Consider the following 22,584-nt stretch of genomic DNA (forward strand, 5'->3'; position numbering starts at 1 on the left):
CAATGTACAGACAAAACTGTCAAAACGTTTACAGTAAAACCTTGGTTCTTGGTCTATGAGTGTTTTGCAAAACGTGCTAATGTTAAAAATATATTTTAATTTAATAAACAAGCAAGTTTTTGCACTACAATCAATATGTCTACGAAAAATATGTAGTGTCCGTAACCATGTCAAATAATTTAGCATTTTAGAATAATACAAATTTTCAGGTTTATGTCTTTTTTATGTAAAACTTAAATTGGCCAAATTTCACTGAAATGACATCTGGAATGACATCAAGATCATTGAAACATTTACAGATGCTACATAAAAAAAGCATGAAATTGTATTTTAAAAAATGTGTTCGCTTTTACCTGACAAAAATATAAATGTGTATGCTTTTTTTAAAAAAAAAAAAAAAAAAGAAGACGCATGGATCAGGAGATAAGAAGCATTAAGTATTATAAAAAATTCTGATCCTACCTAAAAATTCACTGTTTCACATAGATGAGAAACTTTTTAGCACCAATACCATGTTTTGATCATTTACTAAGGAAGCAACACTAAAGCACATATTCTAAATTGGATTTTTTTTTTAAATCTTTCTTTTACTTCCAATACACGAATACATTTCATATCAGAAAATTCCTTCTGATACTTATGTACAGAAACTATTAGATGCGTTCACTCAAATAATATTCAAAAAGGTGACTTTAACTTCTACCCGAGTCATTTCATGGTACGATACATGTACTTTTACTTAAGTGTCACTTTCAAGTGCTTTATACAAAACTGTATAAGTAAAGAATTTCTTTTATATATATTTTTCACTTTTTGCCTGTGTGTAGTAGCTATAGTAATATCATACAAATGGGATTTTTTCTCTTTCTCATTCTCTATAACGCTTTGGGGCACAAGGCGGAGTACACCTTGGGCAGGTTGTCAGTCTATCACAGGGCACATAAGCACACACACACACTCACAACTGCGGAGACTCCACTTAGCCTACTCTGCATGTCTTTGGATGGAAAGATGAGAAAGGTGGAAACCTCTAAGTTCTGAGAGAATGTAGAAACTCCACACACAGAGACCCGAGGCAGGAATCTAACACCGACCCTGGAGGTGCGAGGCCACAGTGTTAATCACTACACCACCGTGCTGCCACCCATGAAGGAACTGATGGGTAATAAAAAAGATAACAGAGCAAATTGCAATAAACTAAAATGGTATTTATGGGTTAATCAAATGAATCCAAAATGTTCAATTTGCTTGCATTTTAAAAGAATCAAATCATTAAAGTAACTGCTAATAAAAAGCAGGGAATGAATAACAAGGTAACACCGAGAGCATTCTAAAGCTGTTCATGAGATATGAAAGAGGCTGGAGGCGTAGGAGTCAATAGAGAATATTTATAACACATCCAACAGTAAAAAAAAACAAAACAAAAAAAACCTGTATATGTTTTATTCATGTTAATATCAAAGCATACAACATTGTACCATGTTTGTTACTTGGGACAATTAAGCGATGCATATACTGTACAGCTCATCACATTAAACATCTTGTTGGTAAGAATTCAATATCATTTTATTTTTGTGTCTGAAGGGAATACAAAGTTTTGCACATACTGTACTGTGAATTTGCATTAACAATCCTTACAGTAGGTGATTCAGGGTAGTTAAACAGTCTAGTTTATTTAATTTCGGTCATTTCCTATCCTGATCAGGGTTACATGGCACAATGTACACAAACTTTCACACAAAATATGAGGATGCTGGGAAGACATGTGACTCTCCATACAGACAGTAATCCGAGCCCAGGATCGAATCTAAGACCCTGGTGTTGTAAGGTGGCATTGCCATCACCACCACCACCATCACCATCACCACTACCGCCATTCTAGTTTTGTTTGTATTGTTATACAAGCCGTGTTCAAGTCAAACCGGGACCTTTGGTGAAATTTCTCATGAATGATGGTGTGAAATGTGACATTTACTGTACATAAGACTTCAAGCACCGTTCGATGTTGAGACTCTCACTCGCATGTAAATGGTGCACACATTTTTAAAAAGTCTTTTTGTATGTTTGTGAATGATGATCCTGGGTGAGGTGGCTCGGAACCCGTTGTAGTCTTTCCTGTGAACATTCTGTAAGTGGAACACCTGATCCCGGAAAATCAATGTATAACTTGTCTCCAATTTGCGGGATTGACCTCAGCTTGGAGTTATTACCGCATCCCCATAATACAGTCTTGACCTCACTCCAAGTCATTTTTGGGCCACTAAGGGAGTTTCTGGTAGGCCAGTGTTTCAGATGGCATAAAGCAGTAAGACCTTCTACCTCGATGGTGTCCAAGCACTAGTGAAACGCTGGGATAAGTGCATTAGTGTAGCAGGGGGATTATATAGAAAAATAAATGTAGTTTTTAACCCTTGAGACTTGAACGTGCCTCAGATTCATCACCCAGCGATAGTGACCTTAAACTCAAAAGCCGTAATGATGATTTATTGTGATTTATCAGTGTTTAAAGTTTTCACCATTATGTACTGTACATCCCTTCACTGATAAAAGTGTTAGATGATATCACAAAATGCATTTTAATGTCATCCAAATGTGTGAACTTAACCGCAACACGGGTCATATCTGAAACGAAAGTATACACACACACACACACACAGTTAAAAAAGCAGACATTAATTTTAATGTATACTGGATGATGGACTGAAAGGTGCAGTATTAATGGGTACAGTGACAGCACTAGGTCACGTTCTTTGTGTGACTCGCAGTCAATCTTCTCTCACCTGTCTAATTCCCTATAAACATCCGTCTCGCCTGTGAGCTTCAGATCCTGCAGAGGAAATGAAGGGGAGGGCATGGTTATAAATGACGCAAGAGCAGAATCAGATTTGAGGTTTGACCTAGTTCATGTCTTAATATTTCGGATTTATATCGAATATCACACACCAGACACTAACCATTTGACTCACACATATTTTACAGGTTGTACATCCTACAATATTGGTCTTTGAGGGAGACACACTCACCATGTACACCGCATTTTGTGGAGAAGCCTGAGGGGGGGAGGGGGGACAAAAAAGCGGGGAGCATGAGATTGATGTATGTTTGTGCAGGGGTGATAATAGCTAGCAGAAATCACCTGTATCAGGTCCTCGGGATTTTCATAGATGTTCTCCACTTCTCCCGAGTAGTAAGACAGACTGCGCTCCACATCTGCAAACACACACACACACACAAGCAGACATGCATGTACAAAGACCACTGACCCTTATCTATTATGACCGGTCGGGGTGAGCCGCCAGTATTCAGATTAAAGCAGGAATGGGCAGAACTCACTCCGAGGGAAGGTGCAAGGTCCTCGTCTCCATAGCAACAGGCCGACAGCAACAGCAATCACGGGTACCAAAAAGAGGAGAATGGAGAGAGGCAGGAGAAGAACGGTACCGTCTGGAAGGATGCACAGACAGATAGATAGATCGAGAAGGAAGTCGACAGGTGAGGGGAAATGTAGCAGGTGTCAAGTGATGGGGATATTTTGTAGCTCTTACCAGTAGGCTGCAGCAGAGGGACAGCAGAGTCGGTGGTTAATTTATCAGGCAGCTTAGTCACACAGCAAGGTGGCTCTGTAATAGACACAAAGACAGAGAGAGAGAGAGAGAGAGAGAGAGAACCTCTGTTCATTTCCATTAAAAGAGAGTACACAGGGTCAATCTTATTATGGACCAAATCTCAGAGTCTCTGCAGTGCAGTTACACACATAAACCCTCATATAATAATAATATAAAAAAAAAAAAAAATGGGGTGGAAAATCCTAAAAAAAATTCATCTTAGTTGAGAATTGTTCTGTAAGGGTGGGAGGGATCGAAAGAGTGAGGAAGAGATGGAACGGCATTACGTAATGCCGGAGCGTATTCAAATTCCCCACGCCATAATGAGGAAACAGGCCGAGCTTGATTTACATGCAGTGAGTTCACATGCAAAGGGAGATACACCATTTCATGTATAATGTGATTCTGTAACAAGCAAGGGCACTTCAGGGATTCTAGCAGCTGGGGGAAAAGGTCACATCAAAATGAAATCAGAGCCAACCGCTTTCTCTCTGCTGTTGCGTTCTCTAATCTGATTGGTCTGAAGGTGTTGATTGAATTTTCTATAGCAGCAGCACTGACAGGTTTATAGCATTAATGCACTCTTCCTAATAAGGGATTGTTTCTATGGTAACGGCTCGCACAGGGACTTGTGTGGCAGACACTGCATATAATCAAAAGGAGAAATGTTTGTAATGGATGAGATGGTAGAGATGACTGTTTTGGAAGGAGTCTCCAGTTCCAGTGCAGTGTAGCGCTCAGAAGTGAAGCTGTAGCTTTTAGTTTCTTGACATACAGTACTGTATGAGGCGATTTGGGATTTTTGTGGTTTCTCTGTATTGTGACCATCGTGAAAGTTACTTGAGGAACAATAGGTGTTATAGCAGAAGTGAGAACAAGGATTCCACAATATTAGGCATAATAACAGGTTAAAATATCGTATATCTAATAAACATGGAATTGCGGACAAGTTGCTTTAAGCCATTTTCTCGTTGAAGGAGTTCCTGGGAGGCCAGCGTTTCAGACGTGAAGCAGGTGGTCCGATCGTGGCTCCGGCGTACTGAAAACTAAAGCTAGTTTTTTCACTTGTGCCCGTTTTCAGTTTTGAAAGTAATACAAGCATCCTTTAAGTGTATACTGCACTCATCCTTTAGTCATATTTACTTTTAAATCCACTTCCACCCACCCTTAAGTGTTTGGACTGTGCAGCAGGTTTTGGTTCCCTGTAAGCAGTGTAGCTATTCAGATCAGTGAAGCCCTCCAGGCCTCCCAACCCTACCAAAAAATGACTTCGCTTCTGGAATCTGCTTCATAGACTAAGTCTGAGTGTGATTACAGGCTTTAATAAAAATTTTAATTGTGATTGATGGTAATTAAGCTGACAGTCCACTGAGTAAGTGAATGTAAGAACTTTGACCTTTTTAGTGACCCGTGGAATTCCACTCCCTGATTTGATCTGCTGCGCTGCTAGAATAATGATGTGCAAACTCACAGGCACCCCCCCCCCCAACACACACACACACGCACACACACACACACAGACACACAGACTCTATAAATATAAAACTCATTATCTTTCACTTTCTTCTTTCATGCTCCCTCCTCGCCGTGTTTAACAGTAGTATTAAAATGTTGTTTGTTCAAATTCCCCTTGTGACCGTGTTTCCTTGACTCGGTATTCCCCTGTTGCTCAGCATGCTTTCTGATTCCTGCTTTCAACCTCAGCCTGCCTATTTGTGGACATGATTATGGATGTGCCTGTGGTGACCGTGTCTGGCAGCGTATTGACCCTTGCTTAGGATTCTAAACAGGATTACTGGTGAAGCCTAAATGAGGAGATTTCGCATGTTGGGCCTGCTGTCTTTGGTTACCAAGTGTTCTGTTTTTCACAGCACGGAGCTCCCTATCCAGGCCATGACTTTGACCGAAACATTTGCACACAAAAGAATCAAGAAACAATGAGGCGGTTGAACTGTTTTCATAGTGACGCTTATGTAACCCTTTTTTTTTTTCTTCCAATTTTCTCCCCTAATTTAGTCGTGGCCAATTCCTCCCCGTCACTAGGGGGCTCCCACATTAAGGCTACTACTACCATTCAGCCGGGAGGGCGAAGACTATCACGTGTTTCCTCCGAACCGCGTGAGGTCAGCCGACCGCATCTTTTCGAACTGCTCGCTCACGCACTGTTAGGGGCGGAGTAACACACTCAGAGGACAGCGCTAGCCGCTCCTTCCGCGTGCGCAAGCTCACAGACGCCCTGATTGGCTGTAGAGCTGTGATTAATGTGGGAGCGCAAGTACCTCTCATCCCTCCCCCCTGAGAGAGCTCGGCCAATCAGCTCTCTCTAGACCTCCGGCTGTGAGAGGTAACAGCATCATCCGGGGTTCGAACCAGCGATCTCCGGATGATAGGGCGAGCACTTTACCACTGCGCCACTCGGAGGCCACTTATGTAAACCTTTTAATAGATTTTGTAAGAGATGTGTCTTGAAATGTGTGTCCTTACCTGTAGAAGGCAACATGGCAGTGTAACGGTATTTGACGGTTTGGCCATTTTGTAGCTTCAGAGCGCAGACGTACTGGCCGGCTGTATCTGGGGTTATTGGGAGATCTATGGTTAAGATCTTCTGACCAGGAACTGCAGTTAAAGGGAGCTGGTGTTCAGGCTTTTGGTCGTGCGACCATTTTAGAGGAGGGAACCCGGAAGGGGTGGAATACTCACAGGTCAGCAACATAGAGGAAGAGGAAGGTGTAACATAGCCTGGACAAAAAGAGAGAGAAATAGATAGATGGATAGATAGAGATAGAGAGAGAGAGAGAGAGAGACTAGTTATTTAAATGTATAGAAGCATATTGATAAAAAAAAGTTGATGTGCTTTTATTTGCTAGGTGGATAGCAGACCGACCGGAGCTGACCATGACTGATTCAGTGTGTCTTCTTCCACTCAAATCAGAATCAATCCTGGCCTAATTGAGCCCACCAGTTTCCACAGTAATGGCAGAGCCGCCAGCGCCGTCAGCAGCGACTGGCAGCAGGTGTAATTACACATAATGAGATCTTTAATGAGGCCTACTAAAAGCCATTATATTAGAGTGTGAGGAACAGAGAGGGGGTCCTTGAAAGGCAAAGACATGATGGTGAATGAAAAGCAGGACAGGGACAAGAACGAAGGAGATAAAGCGGGTGGGGGGGGGGGGTATAAAAATGAGAGGCTGGTGTGTGCTGGTCAACGGTTATTAATTTCAGACAATATGTAATGCTGAGTAGACTTAATTGTAATTGGTCTGTGTGTTTGTCGGTACGGGGTGTGTGGAGGTGCTAGGACACAACACCTTCTTCTGACTAACGCTTGTGTCACTGGAAATTTCATTTCCTTCATATTTCAGCAACATTTCATTTTAATTCGATCTCATTTTATATTGAAATACTACTATACTATAATTTTTTTTTTACCGTTTAAAACGGTCAGTGTTGTGGCCTGGGCGAAAACCTGGTCATCCCTGAAGACCTCACACTGATATCTGCCTGCGTCTTTTAACTCCGGCCACAAGAGGAAGGAGAAGTTTCCAGGAAGCACAGAGGAGCGGTTGTGCAAGCAGAGGCGGGGATTCGACTGCTTCAGGGAATTTCTCCAGCGGTCAAACTGGAAGATCAGCTGTGGATCTGATTTTAAGGAACCTACACGCCACCAGTAGAGAAGGACGTAGTCGCCGTTGATGTCAGAGCAGGGGATTGTGACAGCCGACCGAGACAGAGCTGCCAGACTGGACTCTGGTCTTGCTGAAAAAGAGAAATACAGCTGAGAAAGTAGATCAAAGGATACAGATAAGCAATACAGGAAGAAAAACTTCCTCTGACTTCCTCTTTGATATCAGAACCATGCGTCATGTAGCCTACAGTACATCACCCTTTACGAGTCTATTTCTCAACTGGAATCAACAAAATAAAGCTATTCTGTTGTTCTGTTTTAGAAATAAATAAGTTCAGTTCAGCCTAAATAAATTCCAGATCTGTTGGACATCACACCTTATTGTTCTGGCTGGTTTGTAATGAGTAATTGTTCACCTAATCCAGAATACATAATAGGTGAACAACCACAAGGAAATTATTTAAGTATATATACTGTACACTATATATATATATATATATATATATATATATATATATATCTGTGTGTGTGTGTACTGTACATATATTATAATACACAAAAATTCTCTCCATGATCTTGTATTGATGATAAGAAACTCAGACCGATACATAAAGTCTTCTCCAGTACAACCCAAAGATTCTCAATGAGGTTAAGATCTGGCCTCTATGGTGGTCAATCCATGTATGAAAATGATTTCTTATGCTCCCAGAACCACTCTTTCACGATTTGAGTTCTGGAATATGTCTGTGCCATCAGGAAAGAAATAACGATATTGATGGAAAAATCCTGGACATTCAGTATAAAGTAATTATGTAGTCAGGTGACCTAATTTTTTGTGCACATAACATTGCTTCAATTATAAGTTGCTTTCTTAAGACTATAATACTGTTTAGTCCCAGTCCCTTGATTAGTTAGTTGTTGTTTTTTACAAAATTTTTAAGTGATCCCCTATATATATATATATAGTATATTACTTTATAACCTTTACCAGACTGATAGATCTCAATTACTTTTGTTCTCATTTGTTCCTGAATTTCTTTGGATCTTGGATCATGATGTCTAGCTTTTGAGGTGCTTTTGGTCTACTTCTCTGTGTCAGGTAGCTCCTATTTAAGTGATTTCTTGATTGAAACAGGTGTGGCAGTAATCAGGCCTGGGGGTGACTACAGAAATTGAACTCAGGTGTGATAAAGCACAGTTAAGTTATTTTTTAACAAGGGGGGCAATCACTTTTTCACACAGGGCCATGTAGATTTGGAGTTTTTTTTTCTCCCTTAATAATGTAAACCTTCATTTAAAAACTGCATTTTGTGTTCAATTATGTTATCTTTGACTAATAGTTAACGGTTTTTGATGAGCAGAAACATTTAAGTGTGACAAACATGCAAAAGAATAAGAAATCAGGAAGGGGGCAAATAGTTTTTCACACCACTGTATATATATTCCAATTTGGGAACACCATTTAGCGTTCTAACCTGCAGGTCTTTGGACTGTGGAAGGAAACCGAGTATAAGTACCCAGAGGGAACCCACCAAGCAAGGGGAGAACATACAAACTTCATGCACACAGACTCTGAGACACATGTGGAAGCATGGTTGGGACTCGAACCTGTATCGTGGAGGTGCAAATGCGACAGTGCTAACCACTAAGCCACCGCCATATCCTGCTTACACTTATACTTACTAACCATTTTGTCTTTTTTTCATCTGCTGTTTTGGTGAAGTCCAGAAAATCCCAAGGCTTCTTAATACATTCTATTGCTGCAGTCTATAGTTTTCTGACTTTCTTCCTGAATCTACTGTATTGTAGCCTATATTTAAACCTATAAAATACTGGTAAAGCCCTGATGGGGATTTCCTCGAAAAAAAAAGATGATAAAGAGTTATTATAAGTCACCACGTGCTCGTTTCAAGCAGAAACACAACTGAGATAAAAGCGGTTATTTTGCATAGGGAACTACTGGAGAATGATGAAGCAGCAATAATATTTGGTTTGATTCAGAATAATCCTTAGAGCAGCTCGTCATGATTGTACAGACAGTCATGTGAATAGAGCATGTGAGAGTTAGAGCAGAAAGACAGGAAGAGGAGCAGAGGCATGAGGAACCTATCCTTTGATGCATTGTGGTTTCTGATGTGCTACTTTGTTTGCGTGTATGTGTGCACATATATATGTGTGTATGTGTGTATGTGTGTGTGTGCGCGCTGCTTATTACCTATTCTAAAGTAGCACGTTCTACATCCAGTAGGGAGCCAGTTTGGGATTTAGCCAGTGAGGGAGTGTGCTGATGCATGTAGCATGTTTGCTTGATGATGTAAAATGTTTGGATTAGCAAAAGTGGTTTCAGGCAGAACCAGATGGTGTGAGGCTGATGAGATGGCAGCGTGTGTAAGACCGCGAGCTGATCAGTGTCGAGCATGGCTGAGACAATGGAGGCAGAAAGTCTTACCGTATGTAATGTTGGTAAAAACAGCCGCATTCTTTTCTGTAATAAGAAAGGAAAAGAAAGAGAATGGGTGTTTACTCTGAATTTTAATATCCATAACTACCATCGGTTGCCGTTAAACAAAGATTAAACCATGACAAATAGTGCTATTATAGGGAAATAATATGATAGGTAAGTGTGATGCTGTTACCTCGCCTAGGTTAATAATTTCCCTATAACGGCCTGTCCTAAAGTGTTTTATATCACAGCAATGTGCCATCATACGGATAATTATATTATGAGGGCGGCATTTGCACCATCGTTGAACCCAGTACTTGAATCCTCTTCGTCGCAGGTCTCCAACTGCTCTACAGAATGTTTACAGAGATGACACTATTGACAAGAGCAATGTACACAGGAGGATGAAGATGTTTAAATAAGGGGAAAACCAACACTGGAGCCGAATCATGCAGTGTAAGACAATCGACTGTGACAAAGCGAATTCGAGAGTCAGGTTCAACGGTGGAACAAATTCATGGCATGACATATTTATGGAGATTATGTTAAGTAGTTTTTTGGAATGTGTCAGTTAATAAAAAGTTATGCTCATTGTTGCATTATTAGTAGTATAACCCCTTGTGTTTATTCAAAAAAACACATCATATGCAAGTTTCTGTTATCACTTGTGACAGCTTGAAACATTACTAAACATTACCAGTCTGAAAACATAAAGTAACATCTTAACAAATATATCCTAACAAAAAAGTTACCGTTATAACAGTTAAATAATAATAATAATAATCATTCATTTATTCGTCATTTATAAGTCCATTATACAAATTCCTGTAAATTAACTGTTACCATAGTAACGAGTAATGTCTTCAAAGATACAGTATACTGTACAGTAGCAGTAGTACAGTAGTCACATGGTTAACTTGGGTTTGAGTTTATAAAAAAAAAAAAAAGTGATTTGTTATTTATTTGGTTTATACTACAGTTAGTTGCGACCGAGCAATCTGATTGGACAAGAAGCATTCCGCGAGTGGTGATAATAAATGGTATGTATCACTTTGAGGCACAGGACAGACACTAACTGTCGGTTGGCACCATGGACGAGAGTACTGTAGGTTGTTACGGTCTGCAGTACTAAGGGGAGAGCAGCTGCCTGCCAAAACCCAAATTAAAACCAGTCATGGAAGGAAACACATCTGCTAACATTATGTCATCTTTAACAACACTACACTCCCTAGTAATTGCTTCTAAGTGGTTCTGACTTGCCTCAAAATGCCTAACTAATTTAGTCGTGTCCAATTCCTCCCCATCCGACCGCATCTATTCGAACTGCTCACTCACGCACCGTTTGGAGCGGAGTAACACACTCGGAGGACAGCGCTATCTGCTCGCTCCGCTTGCGTGAGCTTACAGACGCCCCTGATTGGCTGTAGAGGTGTGAGTAATGTGGGAGAACTAAGTACCTCTCACCACTCCCCTCTGGGAGAGCTCGACCAATCAGTGCTCTCCAGACCTACGAGAGGTTACAGCATCACCCGGGAATCGAACTCGCGATCTCCGGATGATAGGACGAGCACTTTACCACTGTGGAGGCCCCTAAAATTCCATTCTAACCCTTGATCAAGGGCACTTCTTGGTGTGTGGAACAAGGGATTGTACACGTAGTGGGTTATCAGATTACTTCTTTTATTTGGAATTCAACCCTGGAATTTGGAAATCAGCTGATATTCTAAAGCGGAATAGTGAAAATATAACGTAAATCTTGTGGGTTTCCATGGTTTATTCTCCTTACCTTTTGGCTACGTAGTACAGTAAGAACTGTCGATTGCCAACTATCTGTCGTCAACAATAATTCTGCTAATGAAAGGATACGTGTTGGCATAGCAAAGTAACACTTGAGGCAATATAACTACAGGTTAAGTAATATCACACCTTGAGTGACATATTGCTTAAATACAACATACTGAATTACCCTAACCAGTCATTCTATTGGGAAATTCAGAAAAGTACATCAGGGAGCTCCTCTTTGTGATTTCTCAGCAAATATTACATATTAAGAATCTGCCACAAGCATGACTTAGAATCAAAAGACACAGCACATTCTGTTCATACACCATACATGGGAAGGAGGGTTGTTTTTTCTGAGCTGTGTACTTTGAGGAAACGTTATATTCCACTGTTGCTGACTGCCAGTAATCAGGTAGAGTTTGTCTCTGTATGTTTGGTTATGCTTAGGATACCAGAAGTAGTTTCCTATAGAGAAAAGTATCATGTAATATCCTAATCTCACCCATGAGTCTTCACAAGAGATCACTGACGTGTACACACTGGGGATCCCCCATCAGAACTTGTAACCTATATGTCCTAATGATTATCAACCGTGTTAGTAAAACTGAACCCGAACGAACATGTGGTTAACCCGAAGCTTTACGTGCTTGTCTGAGGTTTATCGGAGAGGTTATTTCTGTCCTTGGTATGTTTCCGTAATCTTTTGTTTGCACTCAGATTTTAGTATTTCTATCGAATCCTGTGAGTCAGAGAGATTTTATAAGCATCTGATATTAACCACAAGTGCCTATACAGAAAAAAGCTCATATGCTTAACACGTGTCTGGTCTTATGAAATATTCTCTACCCAGACACGATAGCGTCACCACCTTCTCTTAGACAAGGCGAAGTTTGGGAAATAGCTTTACTCATCTAGGGATTTTGCAACTTTATGTGCTCATACATGTCTCCGCTTATTAGGAATTCCTTATGACCATATTATGTATAGCTGCAGGTTTACTGTGCATATCGAACAACAGGAAAATGCCGTCAGATAGGGCTGGAGTTTTTTAGAAACTGTTGGGATTTTTAAACACAATGATACAAAAAAAAAAATCCAGCAAGTACTAGTTCATCTAGTGGAAATGCCTTGCTGGCGACAAAGGTCAGAGGACAGTGGTCAGACTGGTTTAAGGAAGCAGCGAGGCCACAGTAACTCAAGTAACCACTTTTTGCAACGGTGATTTGCATTGCTGTAACCTGATTGGATAACTGCTGAAAAACCAGGTGTACCAGTGCTCCTAATAAGGGGACCAGTGCATGTGTACTGTATATACCGATATGTCATAACATTATGACCACCTGCATAATATTGAGTAGGTTCCCCCAACTCGCCACTATAACACTGATGCGCTGTGCCCCATATGCATCAGTGAGCCCTGGCCGCCCATGACCCTGTCGCCAGTTCACTGTTTTTTCTTTCTTGGACCATTTTTGGCAGGTCCTGACCAGTGCATCCCGGGAACATCCCAAAAGAGCTGCAGTTCCTCTGATCCAGTCCTTTAGTCATCACAATTTGGCTCTTGTTAAAGTCACTTTAGTCCTTATGCTTGGCCATTTTTCTTGCTTCCAACACATCAGCTTCAGGAAAAAAGGTTCACTTGGCCCTTATATATCCCACCATCTTCCAGATGCTATTGGAACGAGATGAAAAGAAGACTTGGTCTTGGTTAGAAGACTTGGTCAGAGCAACTCCAAAACTGCAGCTCATGGTGGATGTGCCCAAGCTGCAGGGGTCAGGACATACCAAAAGTGATCCAAGGGAGGAAACCTGGTGAACTGGCAACAAAGTCATGGGTGGCCAGGGCTTACTGATGCACATGGGGAGTAACGGCTAGTCCATGTAGTCCGATCCAGTAGAAGTAGCTCAAATTGCTGAAAAGGTTCATGCTGGTTTCAATAGAAATGTGTCAAAACACACGGGTCATTACTGATTTGGTGGCAAACAGGGACCTACTTAATATTAGACAGGCGGTCATAATGTTATGGCTGATCGGTGTAAATATGTATGTACATTTTGCATGACTGTACGTACATTTTGTATGTAATCTGAACTGGGTCATGTGTGCAGGTGAATGCGGTTTCTCACCTTTAACCCTCACTTTCACTCTGTATCTGTAGACAGGTTTGCTGCTTTGGCTATTCACACTAATGTTGCAGGTGTAAGTGCCGCTGTCATCGCGGGTGACACGGGGCAGTTTGGTGAGCAGGGTGCCTGGCGAGGACTTGTCAGTGGGTAACGGGGAACCGGTGAGTGAAAGCCACGTCCCACTCGCTACGGCGTAGAAGGGAGAGACCTCAGCTTTCAGCCTCACTGTGCTGTAGATGGGAATGACAGGAGCCGGATCTAAGGTCACTGACACACACCAACAGACAAAAACACACAGAGATATGCTAGATGATATAGGGTATGGTAGAATCATGCACTGTGAATATTCCTAAGAAATGAATGCATTTATAAATCCAAATTCCATAATTTTATAAAATGTCTGCAATAGCTGTGTGATAAGGAACAAAATATGAATACTGTATTATGTTACATTTCTTTTTAAGACATAATGATGATATTATATTTGGCCACAAATATTTACAGTTGTATGCTTTTAAGACAATGTGTTAATTGTCTGTAATAATTACCTCTTGACATGAAGATGAATATTATTTAAGTGAACAATTTAATTGAATAAATAACGCTTCATGTTGTTTTGTGCTGTATATTTACTACTATTTTCTTAATGTAGATGTGATCTTCTCTACATAAATATGATATGAAAAAGTAATACGAGGGGCGTTCAAGTCAAACCAGGACTTGTGATGAAGCTTCTGGTGAATGGTGTAAAAACGATTGATATTTACAGAAGACTACAAGCATAATACGGTGCAAATGTTTTAAAAAAGGCAGTACGATGATACTGGCCGGGGTGGCTCGGCGCTCTTTGAACATTCAGCTAGTAGAAGGCTCTCAGGAAGCAATGGCTTGGTTTGATCACCAAGGGCGGTCTGTTTTTGCAGAAAAATGCATGACCTCATACTGCGCACTGTACCTCCTGCACATTACAGGAAATCAGCTGGGAGTTATTGCTACATCCCCCGTACAGTCCTGACCTCACCTCATATTTAGAACATTAAAGGAGTTCCTGGGAAGCCAGTGGTTTAGATGTGAAGCAATCAATCATGGCTTTGGCGGACTTGGATACGGTACCTTCTACCTTGAAGGTGTCCAAGCACTAGTGAAACACTGGGATAAGTGCATTAGTGTCGCAGGGGATTATATTGATAAATAAAGGTAGTTTTTCCTTTCATAACCGTTTTGTTATTTTGCACAATTGAAGTCCCGGTTTGACTTGAACGGCATACGTAAACACAAATACACCTTGGTAATAGACTCAAACAACAACAACCGCGAGCTGCGTGCAAACGAGATAAAGACAGAGGGGACTACTCAACGTTTAATAACAGCCAGAAGTACAATCCTCTCTTTGATCGTCCTGTCCTCCTTCTCCATAAGGCAGGAGTAGAGACCTCTGTTTTGCACCGTGGCAGTAAAATGCATGGAAAATTTATGAGATATCTCCAGGGTTCTGCCTGACTGGTGCAATTGCCTCCCGTCCAATCTCGCTCTGCTAACATCCACCGAAAACAGATTCGTCCAGGTCTCTCCCCTGTTTAGCATCGTCAACCATTGGACCTGCCTTAGAGGTACAGAGGATTCGTCATAGCAGCGCAGGGTGACAGGCTTGCCTTCTTCTTCCATGATCACATCACTCCATTCATTAACTGCAAATAGTTAAAATGCAACCAAAAAAAACATTATTAGAATTAGAATAGAGTCTTGCTGATTTTTTTTTTTTATATTCACATACACGAGCATTTCGAAAGCATTCTTGAATCAATGAGGGACTCAATTAAAAATCCCATTATGTTAATGTCCTTAATTGAAATTATGACCAGATGATGTTTAATATGTTACTTTTAAATCACTGTAAACAACTGATGGTTTTGAAAGACCATTTCTGCCATAGTTATGTTATAACTGAGGGAAATGTAAGTTCATTTACAGCCAAAACATGGCATTGGTGCTAGAAAGTGTCTCAACTTGGTGAAAAAGTTCATTTTCAGATAGGATCATATAACACCATTTTTTATAATACTTAATGCTTCTCTCAGTCCATGCTTTATTTTTTGGAAATATACATACACATTTCTATTTTTATCAGATAAAAACACATTTGCTAAATTTTTTGAAGGCTGTTTTTGGTGCACATCTAAAATTATCTCTCCAAAACAGCTGAAGTAAGCAACTTTAAATTTTTAAGGAAGCAAGATTGGCTACTTCCATGTTGCATAAACTTTAGAAGTAGCTTCTTTGGCACGTACAGTGGTGTGAAAAACTATTTGCCCCCTTCCTGATTTCTTATTCTTTTGCATGTTTGTCAACAAAATGTTTCAGATCATCAAACACATTTAGTCAACGATAACACAAGTAAACACAAAATGCAGTTTTTAAATGATGTTTTTTATTATTTAGGGAGAAAAAAAAATCCAAATCCAAACATACCTGTGTGAAAAAGTAATTGCCCCCTGAACCTAATAACTGGTTGGGCCACCCTTAGCAGCAATAACTGCAATCAAGCATTTGCGATAACTTGCAACGAGTCTTTTACAGCGCTCTGGAGGAATTTTGGCCCACTCATCTTTGCAGAATTGTTGTAATTCAGCTTTATTTGAGGGTTTTCTAGCATGAACCGCCTTTTTAAGGTCATGCCACAACATCTCAATAGGATTCAGGTCAGGACTTTGACTAGGCCACTCCAAAGTCTTCATTTTGTTTTTCTTCAGCCATTCAGAGGTGGATTTGCTGGTGTGTTTTGCGTCATTGTCCTACTGCAGCACCCAAGATCGCTTCAGCCTGAGTTGACGAACAGATGGCCGGACATTCTCCTTCAGGATTTTTTGGTAGACAGTAGAATTCATGGTTCCATCTATCACAGCAAGCCTTCCAGGTCCTGAAGCAGCAAAACAACCCCAGACCATCACACTACCATCACCATATTTTACTGTTGGTATGATGTTCTTTTTCTGAAATGCTGTGTTACTTTTACGCCAGATGTAACGGGACACGCACCTTCCAAAAAGTTCAACTTTTGTCTCGTTGGGCCACAAGGTATTTTCCCAAAAGTCTTGGCAATCATTGAGATGTTTTTTAGCAAAATTGAGACGAGCCTTAATGTTCTTTTTGCTTAAAAGTGGTTTGCGCCTTGGAAATCTGCCATGCAGGCCGTTTTTGCCGTCTCTTTCTTATGGTGGAGTCGTGAACACTGACCTTAATTGAGGCAAGTGAGGCCTGCAGTTCTTTAGATGTTGTCCTGGGGTCTTTTGTGGACTCTCGGATGAGTTGTCTCTGCGCTCTTGGGGTAATTTTGGTCGGTCGGCCACTCCTGGGAAGGTTCCACCACTGTTCCATGTTTTTGCCATTTGTGGATAATGGCTCTCACTGTGGTTCGCTGGAGTCCCAAAGCTTTAGAAATGGCTTTATAACCTTTACCAGACTAATAGATCTCAATTACTTTTGTTCTCATTTGTTCCTGAATTTCTTTTGATTTTGGCATGATGTCTAGATTTTGAGGTGCTTTTGGTCTACTTCTCTGTGTCAGGTAGCTCCTATTTAAGTGATTTCTTGATTAAAACAGGTGTGGCAGTAATCAGGCCTGGGGGTGACTACAGAGATTGAACTCAGGTGTGATAAACCACAGTTAAGTTATTTTTTAACAAGGGGGGCAATCACTTTTTCACACAGGGCCATGTAAGTTTGGATTTTTTTTTCTCCATAATAATAAAAAACATCATTTAAAAACTGCATTTTGTGTTCAATTATGTTATCTTTGACTAATAGTTAACGGTTTTTGATGAGAGGAAACATTTAAGTGTGACAAACATGCAAAAGAATAAGAAATCAGGAAGGGGGCAAATAGTTTTTCACACCACTGTACATTTTTTGCATAATATGTATAACATAAAAAATAAATAAAATCAGCACCATCACTGTGTTTTGGCCATGCAGCAACTGGCCTGAGAAACCGTAATAAAATGGATGGACTGTCCATCTCTCAACATCACCCTTTTTTCCTTTCTAAAAATGACTATAATATATATATAATATCTTACGGCTTGGCTTTTTGACAGCCTGTTTTGAATAACAACCTTATCAAGACTAAAACATTTCCCAACTGTAATGTGACTCTTATATCTACTCTGCAATATAATAATAATAACAATAATAATAATAACAACAACAACAACAACAATAATAATAATAATAATAATAATAATAATAATAATATTTGCAAGCAACAATAAGTGGGCCCAAGCACCTGTGCCATCGCCACCCGGGTGTAAGTTTTGAGCATGTTAATGATACCCGGATGCACACACATTTTCTGTATTATATGTATAAGATTAAAAAATAAAAATCAGCACCAAATACTGTGTTTTGGCGATGCAGAAGTTGGCCTGAGAAACAGTAATAAAGTGGATAGACTGTGCATCCCTCATACATCACCCTTTTTTTGCTTTCCTAAGAATGACTCCAATATCTTAGTCCTTGCCTTCTTGACAGCCTGTTTTGAACAACAACCACATTAGGACTAAAACCCTTCCTCAACCATAATATGACTCTTACTGTATATCTACTCTGCAATATAATAATAATAATACTTATTATAATAAGTAATAATTATAATAATAATAATAATTTCTTTTTCTGTCTTAACAAATAAAACGACAAACTTTAGCTTTAAAACACTAAAAATGTCGATAAAAAGTCAAGTCACTGGTTGAAACAACCCTACATTTTAATATGCTTTCCTACCAAATATGGTTTTCTGTGGGACTGTGTTTTATCAGATGATGCACAAGAGTTCTGAGTGAGTTTTGCAAAAGAAATTCTTGGAATTTAGACATTGAGAAATGAAAAAAAAAAAGAATGTCTGAAATCTTTGTGTGACAGTTTGCCTGGGTGGCCAAGAGTGAAAAATACATGTGGGTCCTTGAAACATTAATCGTTTTTTATGGATTTTTTTTTTAAATACTCCCTGTGCCTGCCCGGCTGGCTATCTTCCCCGCTGTCACTAAATGGTGCTGTGAAAACCCTGACACACTGCGCCACGAACAAACCTGAATTAACTCCGGAGACTCAGTGTAATTACAATTTCTGCATTAGCTCCTCTAGATGTAAAGTAGAGCTTATTTCACAAGAAATGAGAAAGAAAGCATTGGTATTATAATTGAAATTGTGCTTAGGTATTCATTTGGAAAATTTGTACCTTGTTCAAGACCTATTCAAAGCCGGTACTTTTACTCAAGTACATTTCCACATCCTTTTTACCCTTAACTTCTTTTTTGACCTTTAAAGTACACTTTACAAATCACAAGTGCCATGAAAATTTATTTTCTTTCTCATTTTTTTCCTTTTTTCTGAATAAAATGCTTGTGCTGGTTTTTACTGATGCATAGAAGATGAAATGTCTCATTTGTCTCCAATGTAAATATAGTGTAAAATGTCAGCCTCTAAAATTCTAAAGCTAAATAAATGTTAACGTATTCAATTGGCTACTTAGTTTTTGTTACTGTAAATATACAGTATCGTTTCCCACAGTTCTCACAAATGTTCCGACAAAAACCTTTCGGTTTATAGCTTTAACTCTTATTTAACTCTTTAATTTTTGCGTACATACTATTACTTGAGCAAGATTCAAACTTACCAATCAACTTCTTTCTTTTTTCAACTTTACACAAATCTACAAATCTACTGTAGTTCGTTATTTTAATAACAAATACATTAAAAGAAAAGTTATGATAAAATATTAATGTTCATTTAATTTATTTAGAGATTATATTAGTTTTAGATACAGCAGTTGCAGAGCCGGTCTAAAGTTAGTCATTATAATTATAGTAATCTTAATGATTGTTCTAACTGCTTATAAAGACAAAATTATATTAACCAAGTGTAACTATTCAAGATTATCATGATAATCACAGTTGGTAAGATTTCCAATGTATTAAATGTCCATCTTTTTATATAAACCTGTGTTATAATGTTGCAGACATACAGTTTATGTAAAATGATATGTTCAATGTAACCACTTAATGTACATGTGTACAGTTTCTTGTAATATATATATATACTTGAAAAAGATTTCTTGAGGGCTCTTGTGACAGTGATGGTTCTTCGATTCCTACTGAGAACCTTTTTGATAATGATGATGTAAAATTCTACAAAGGTCATTTCATGGCTCTCAAAGAAAGGAAGAACCAAAGAATGATTAATTTGTAAATGTGTAGATTTCACCTTTCTGTGCATATACAGTAATGTGCAAAAGTAAAATTATGTGACAACCTCATTTCCCCTCTCACCTCCCCACATTCAGCATCCCAGTATACTAATCACTGGCCTGATCATCCTCCATCATCTGCACCTGTTCCTCACTTGTTCATGCCTTAAGTTAGATGTTTTTTTTGCTCGAATGATTCATAGATTAATGTCTGGCTTAACAAATCAATCGATTCCTCTGAAACTGCTCAGGTACAGAACTGGAGTGAAAATGAGAGACAAAAACTTGCTACAAATAAGAGTAAAAAAAAATCCTACAGGAATCCTGGAAAGCTATTCTGCAACAAGCAAAATTTGTCTCAAGACTTATGTAGAACAGTACAGTATATTATTAACAAACTAACTTTATTATTTTTTTAACAGAGTAGCATTCTTTTTTACTTTCTAGATGGAAGAATAAAACATTCTCTAAAGTCAGCAAAATCAAAAAGAAGAGAGTGTGCTTTTTAAGTTTTCTTATGACATTGATGAATTTTTGGGTTTTTACTGAAAAAGGAAATACTGTTATAGGGTTCCACATAGATCCTTTAATTGTACTGATGAATAAAGGACAAACTTTACTTATTTTATGCTTATACCTAATTGTTTTTTTTAAGAAAAAAATGAATGAGAATTACTTACTTCTTTGCTCTTCCAGAGGAAAACTGAAACATTCACAAAAGTAAGCAACAGCAAAAACAAGAGAATAAGACCTCATACTGGTGCATTCATCTATCTATGTGCTCTTTAAGATAATAAAGAGAGGCATGTAGGGTGGTTACTGTGCATCATGTAGGAAGTGTTTGACACTACAGTATGTGTGTGTGTGTGTGTGTGTGTGTGTGTGTGTGTGTGTTGCTAAATTTGAAATTGCCAAGGCAGGGCAAACTCTGACAGTATGCAGGATAAGTCTGACAGCTGGAAAACATGGATGTGAAAATTACATAGTCGAACACGAACACTCACACAGGAAAACACACCAGTACTGTTAGGGATTGATAAACAAAACTGCACTAGTGGTAGAACACACACACACACACACACAAGCACACAAGCACACACTGCAATATATATAACATCTTAAATAAAATGTATCTTAGTAAAATGTAAACATCTTAACAAAATGTATCGTAGTAAAATGTAAACATCTTAACAAAATGTATCTTAGTAAAATGTAAACATCTTAACAAAATGTATCTTAGTAAAATGTAAGCTTCTTTAAATGTATCTTAGTAAAATGTAAACATCTTTTTTAAAATGTAAACACTTCAATGACGTGTTCAATATTTTCATAACGAGATAATTACAAAAATGTAATATTGTTAGGACTGTTTTTTTTCAATAGAACTGATCTATAGTAATAAATAATGTCAGCTTTAAACATGAAATATCCTTATTCTGGCAGTATGCAAGATCTGTTCTGTCACTAAGATTATTTCTGTGGTGCACAAACTGAAGTACATATCGACTGTTATTAATTCTCATTCTTTTTCCGTCTGCTTCTGCTGAACTTCAGTCACATACTGCCCACACAAAGAATACAAATAAGGGTAAAAACTGTGCACCAGGCAGCCATTGTGTGTTTGTGGGTGTGTGTATATGAATCTGATACCGAGGCAGTGAGAGAATGTAAGATATATACAGTATATCTGAAACAGTCTGTATTTCCTTGAGTAAATGTCTTCATCCCTGTAAAAGTCTTTAATTAAAACGAACAAAAGTTATCATGCTGCTAAGCACTCGTTGCTCCTAATTACCTCTTAGTGTAAGACGGGAGAATGAAAGAGGAAGTGCTAGAAAATTTGAGGATGAAAGCGAAGAGGGAACGTGAACGTCAGATGGGGGGGGAAATGAATTAAAGAATATTTCAGAGCCAGCAAAGTAGGATAACAGTAGCTAATGAGAGCCATGGCAGTGTACATATCCTGATCCCTGTGTGAACAGTGAGGGAGAGCGAGGGATTAGCTATGATAGGGAGAAGACAAGCCAGGCGTGGAGAGAAATTATTCAAATGAAGTCCCTTGGTTGTTACAGTAATCAACTGCAGGTAGCTGGTTTTAATTTTGGATACACAAACACATATGGTGTGATGGTTAAAAATACGGTTTTCTCTGCATCATCAACTGTGCAAATTGCCAACATGTGAGATTTTAATTTAGGAAATAATTCCCATTTCATAGGACTTTATTAACCTAAGGAGAAAAAGATGACGGTTTCTCCAACAAAGCAACAAGATATAAAAAATATATTCCACCCCCCTCCATAACAAACTAGTTTGTTATCTTCTCCCAACATGCTTCCTATGGAGTGAGCTCACCACTAAAAGAGGGTACATGTGCAAAGAACATGACCGCTTATTCCGATTAACTGCAGCAGATAAAAGAAAACAAAAAAAAAACCCTAAGCAGAAACAATAGCTCGCCTTTCAATCCAGAGCGCATCGACCCTGCTTAGAATGCACAGGGCTTCCTCAATCTTCCCAATAATTTGCTCAATCATTTGCTCATGGGTGTTGTACAAGGATGTTGACGGGTGTTGCTAATGGATATGCACTTAAGGTGGCAAGAGGCAGGCTGGAACGATCCTTTCGCTTTGAGTGACATGCCGGCACGAACCTGGTAAAGGTATCTGCAGCAGGTGGTGGGGGGGCGGTGTTGCTTCTACGCACACAATGGCTCTAATACACAAAGATTAATTGCACTCAGGAAACAGAGCCCAAT

The 22,584-nt window shown here is 39.2% G+C and overlaps 1 protein-coding gene across 1 annotated transcript; it reads right to left on the reverse strand.

Moving 5' to 3' along the window:
- Positions 1-1,197: 1,197 nt before the first annotated feature.
- On the reverse strand, positions 1,198-20,660 carry g6fl (g6f-like). The gene is made up of 14 exons (XM_053494038.1): positions 20,507-20,660; positions 14,944-15,273; positions 13,552-13,852; positions 11,961-11,968; positions 9,976-10,026; positions 9,683-9,718; positions 7,038-7,364; positions 6,090-6,344; positions 3,546-3,620; positions 3,334-3,444; positions 3,137-3,210; positions 3,024-3,050; positions 2,781-2,827; positions 1,198-2,622 (listed from the first exon to the last, which is right to left on the reverse strand). Exons 1-14 carry the CDS (start codon positions 20,580-20,582, stop codon positions 2,601-2,603), a joined length of 1,740 nt encoding a protein of 579 aa, XP_053350013.1. The 5' UTR covers positions 20,583-20,660; the 3' UTR covers positions 1,198-2,600.
- Between the last annotated feature and the right edge of the window lie 1,924 nt (positions 20,661-22,584).

Source organism: Clarias gariepinus, chromosome 4, assembly GCF_024256425.1.
Source record: "Clarias gariepinus isolate MV-2021 ecotype Netherlands chromosome 4, CGAR_prim_01v2, whole genome shotgun sequence".
Classification (NCBI taxonomy): domain Eukaryota; kingdom Metazoa; phylum Chordata; class Actinopteri; order Siluriformes; family Clariidae; genus Clarias; species Clarias gariepinus.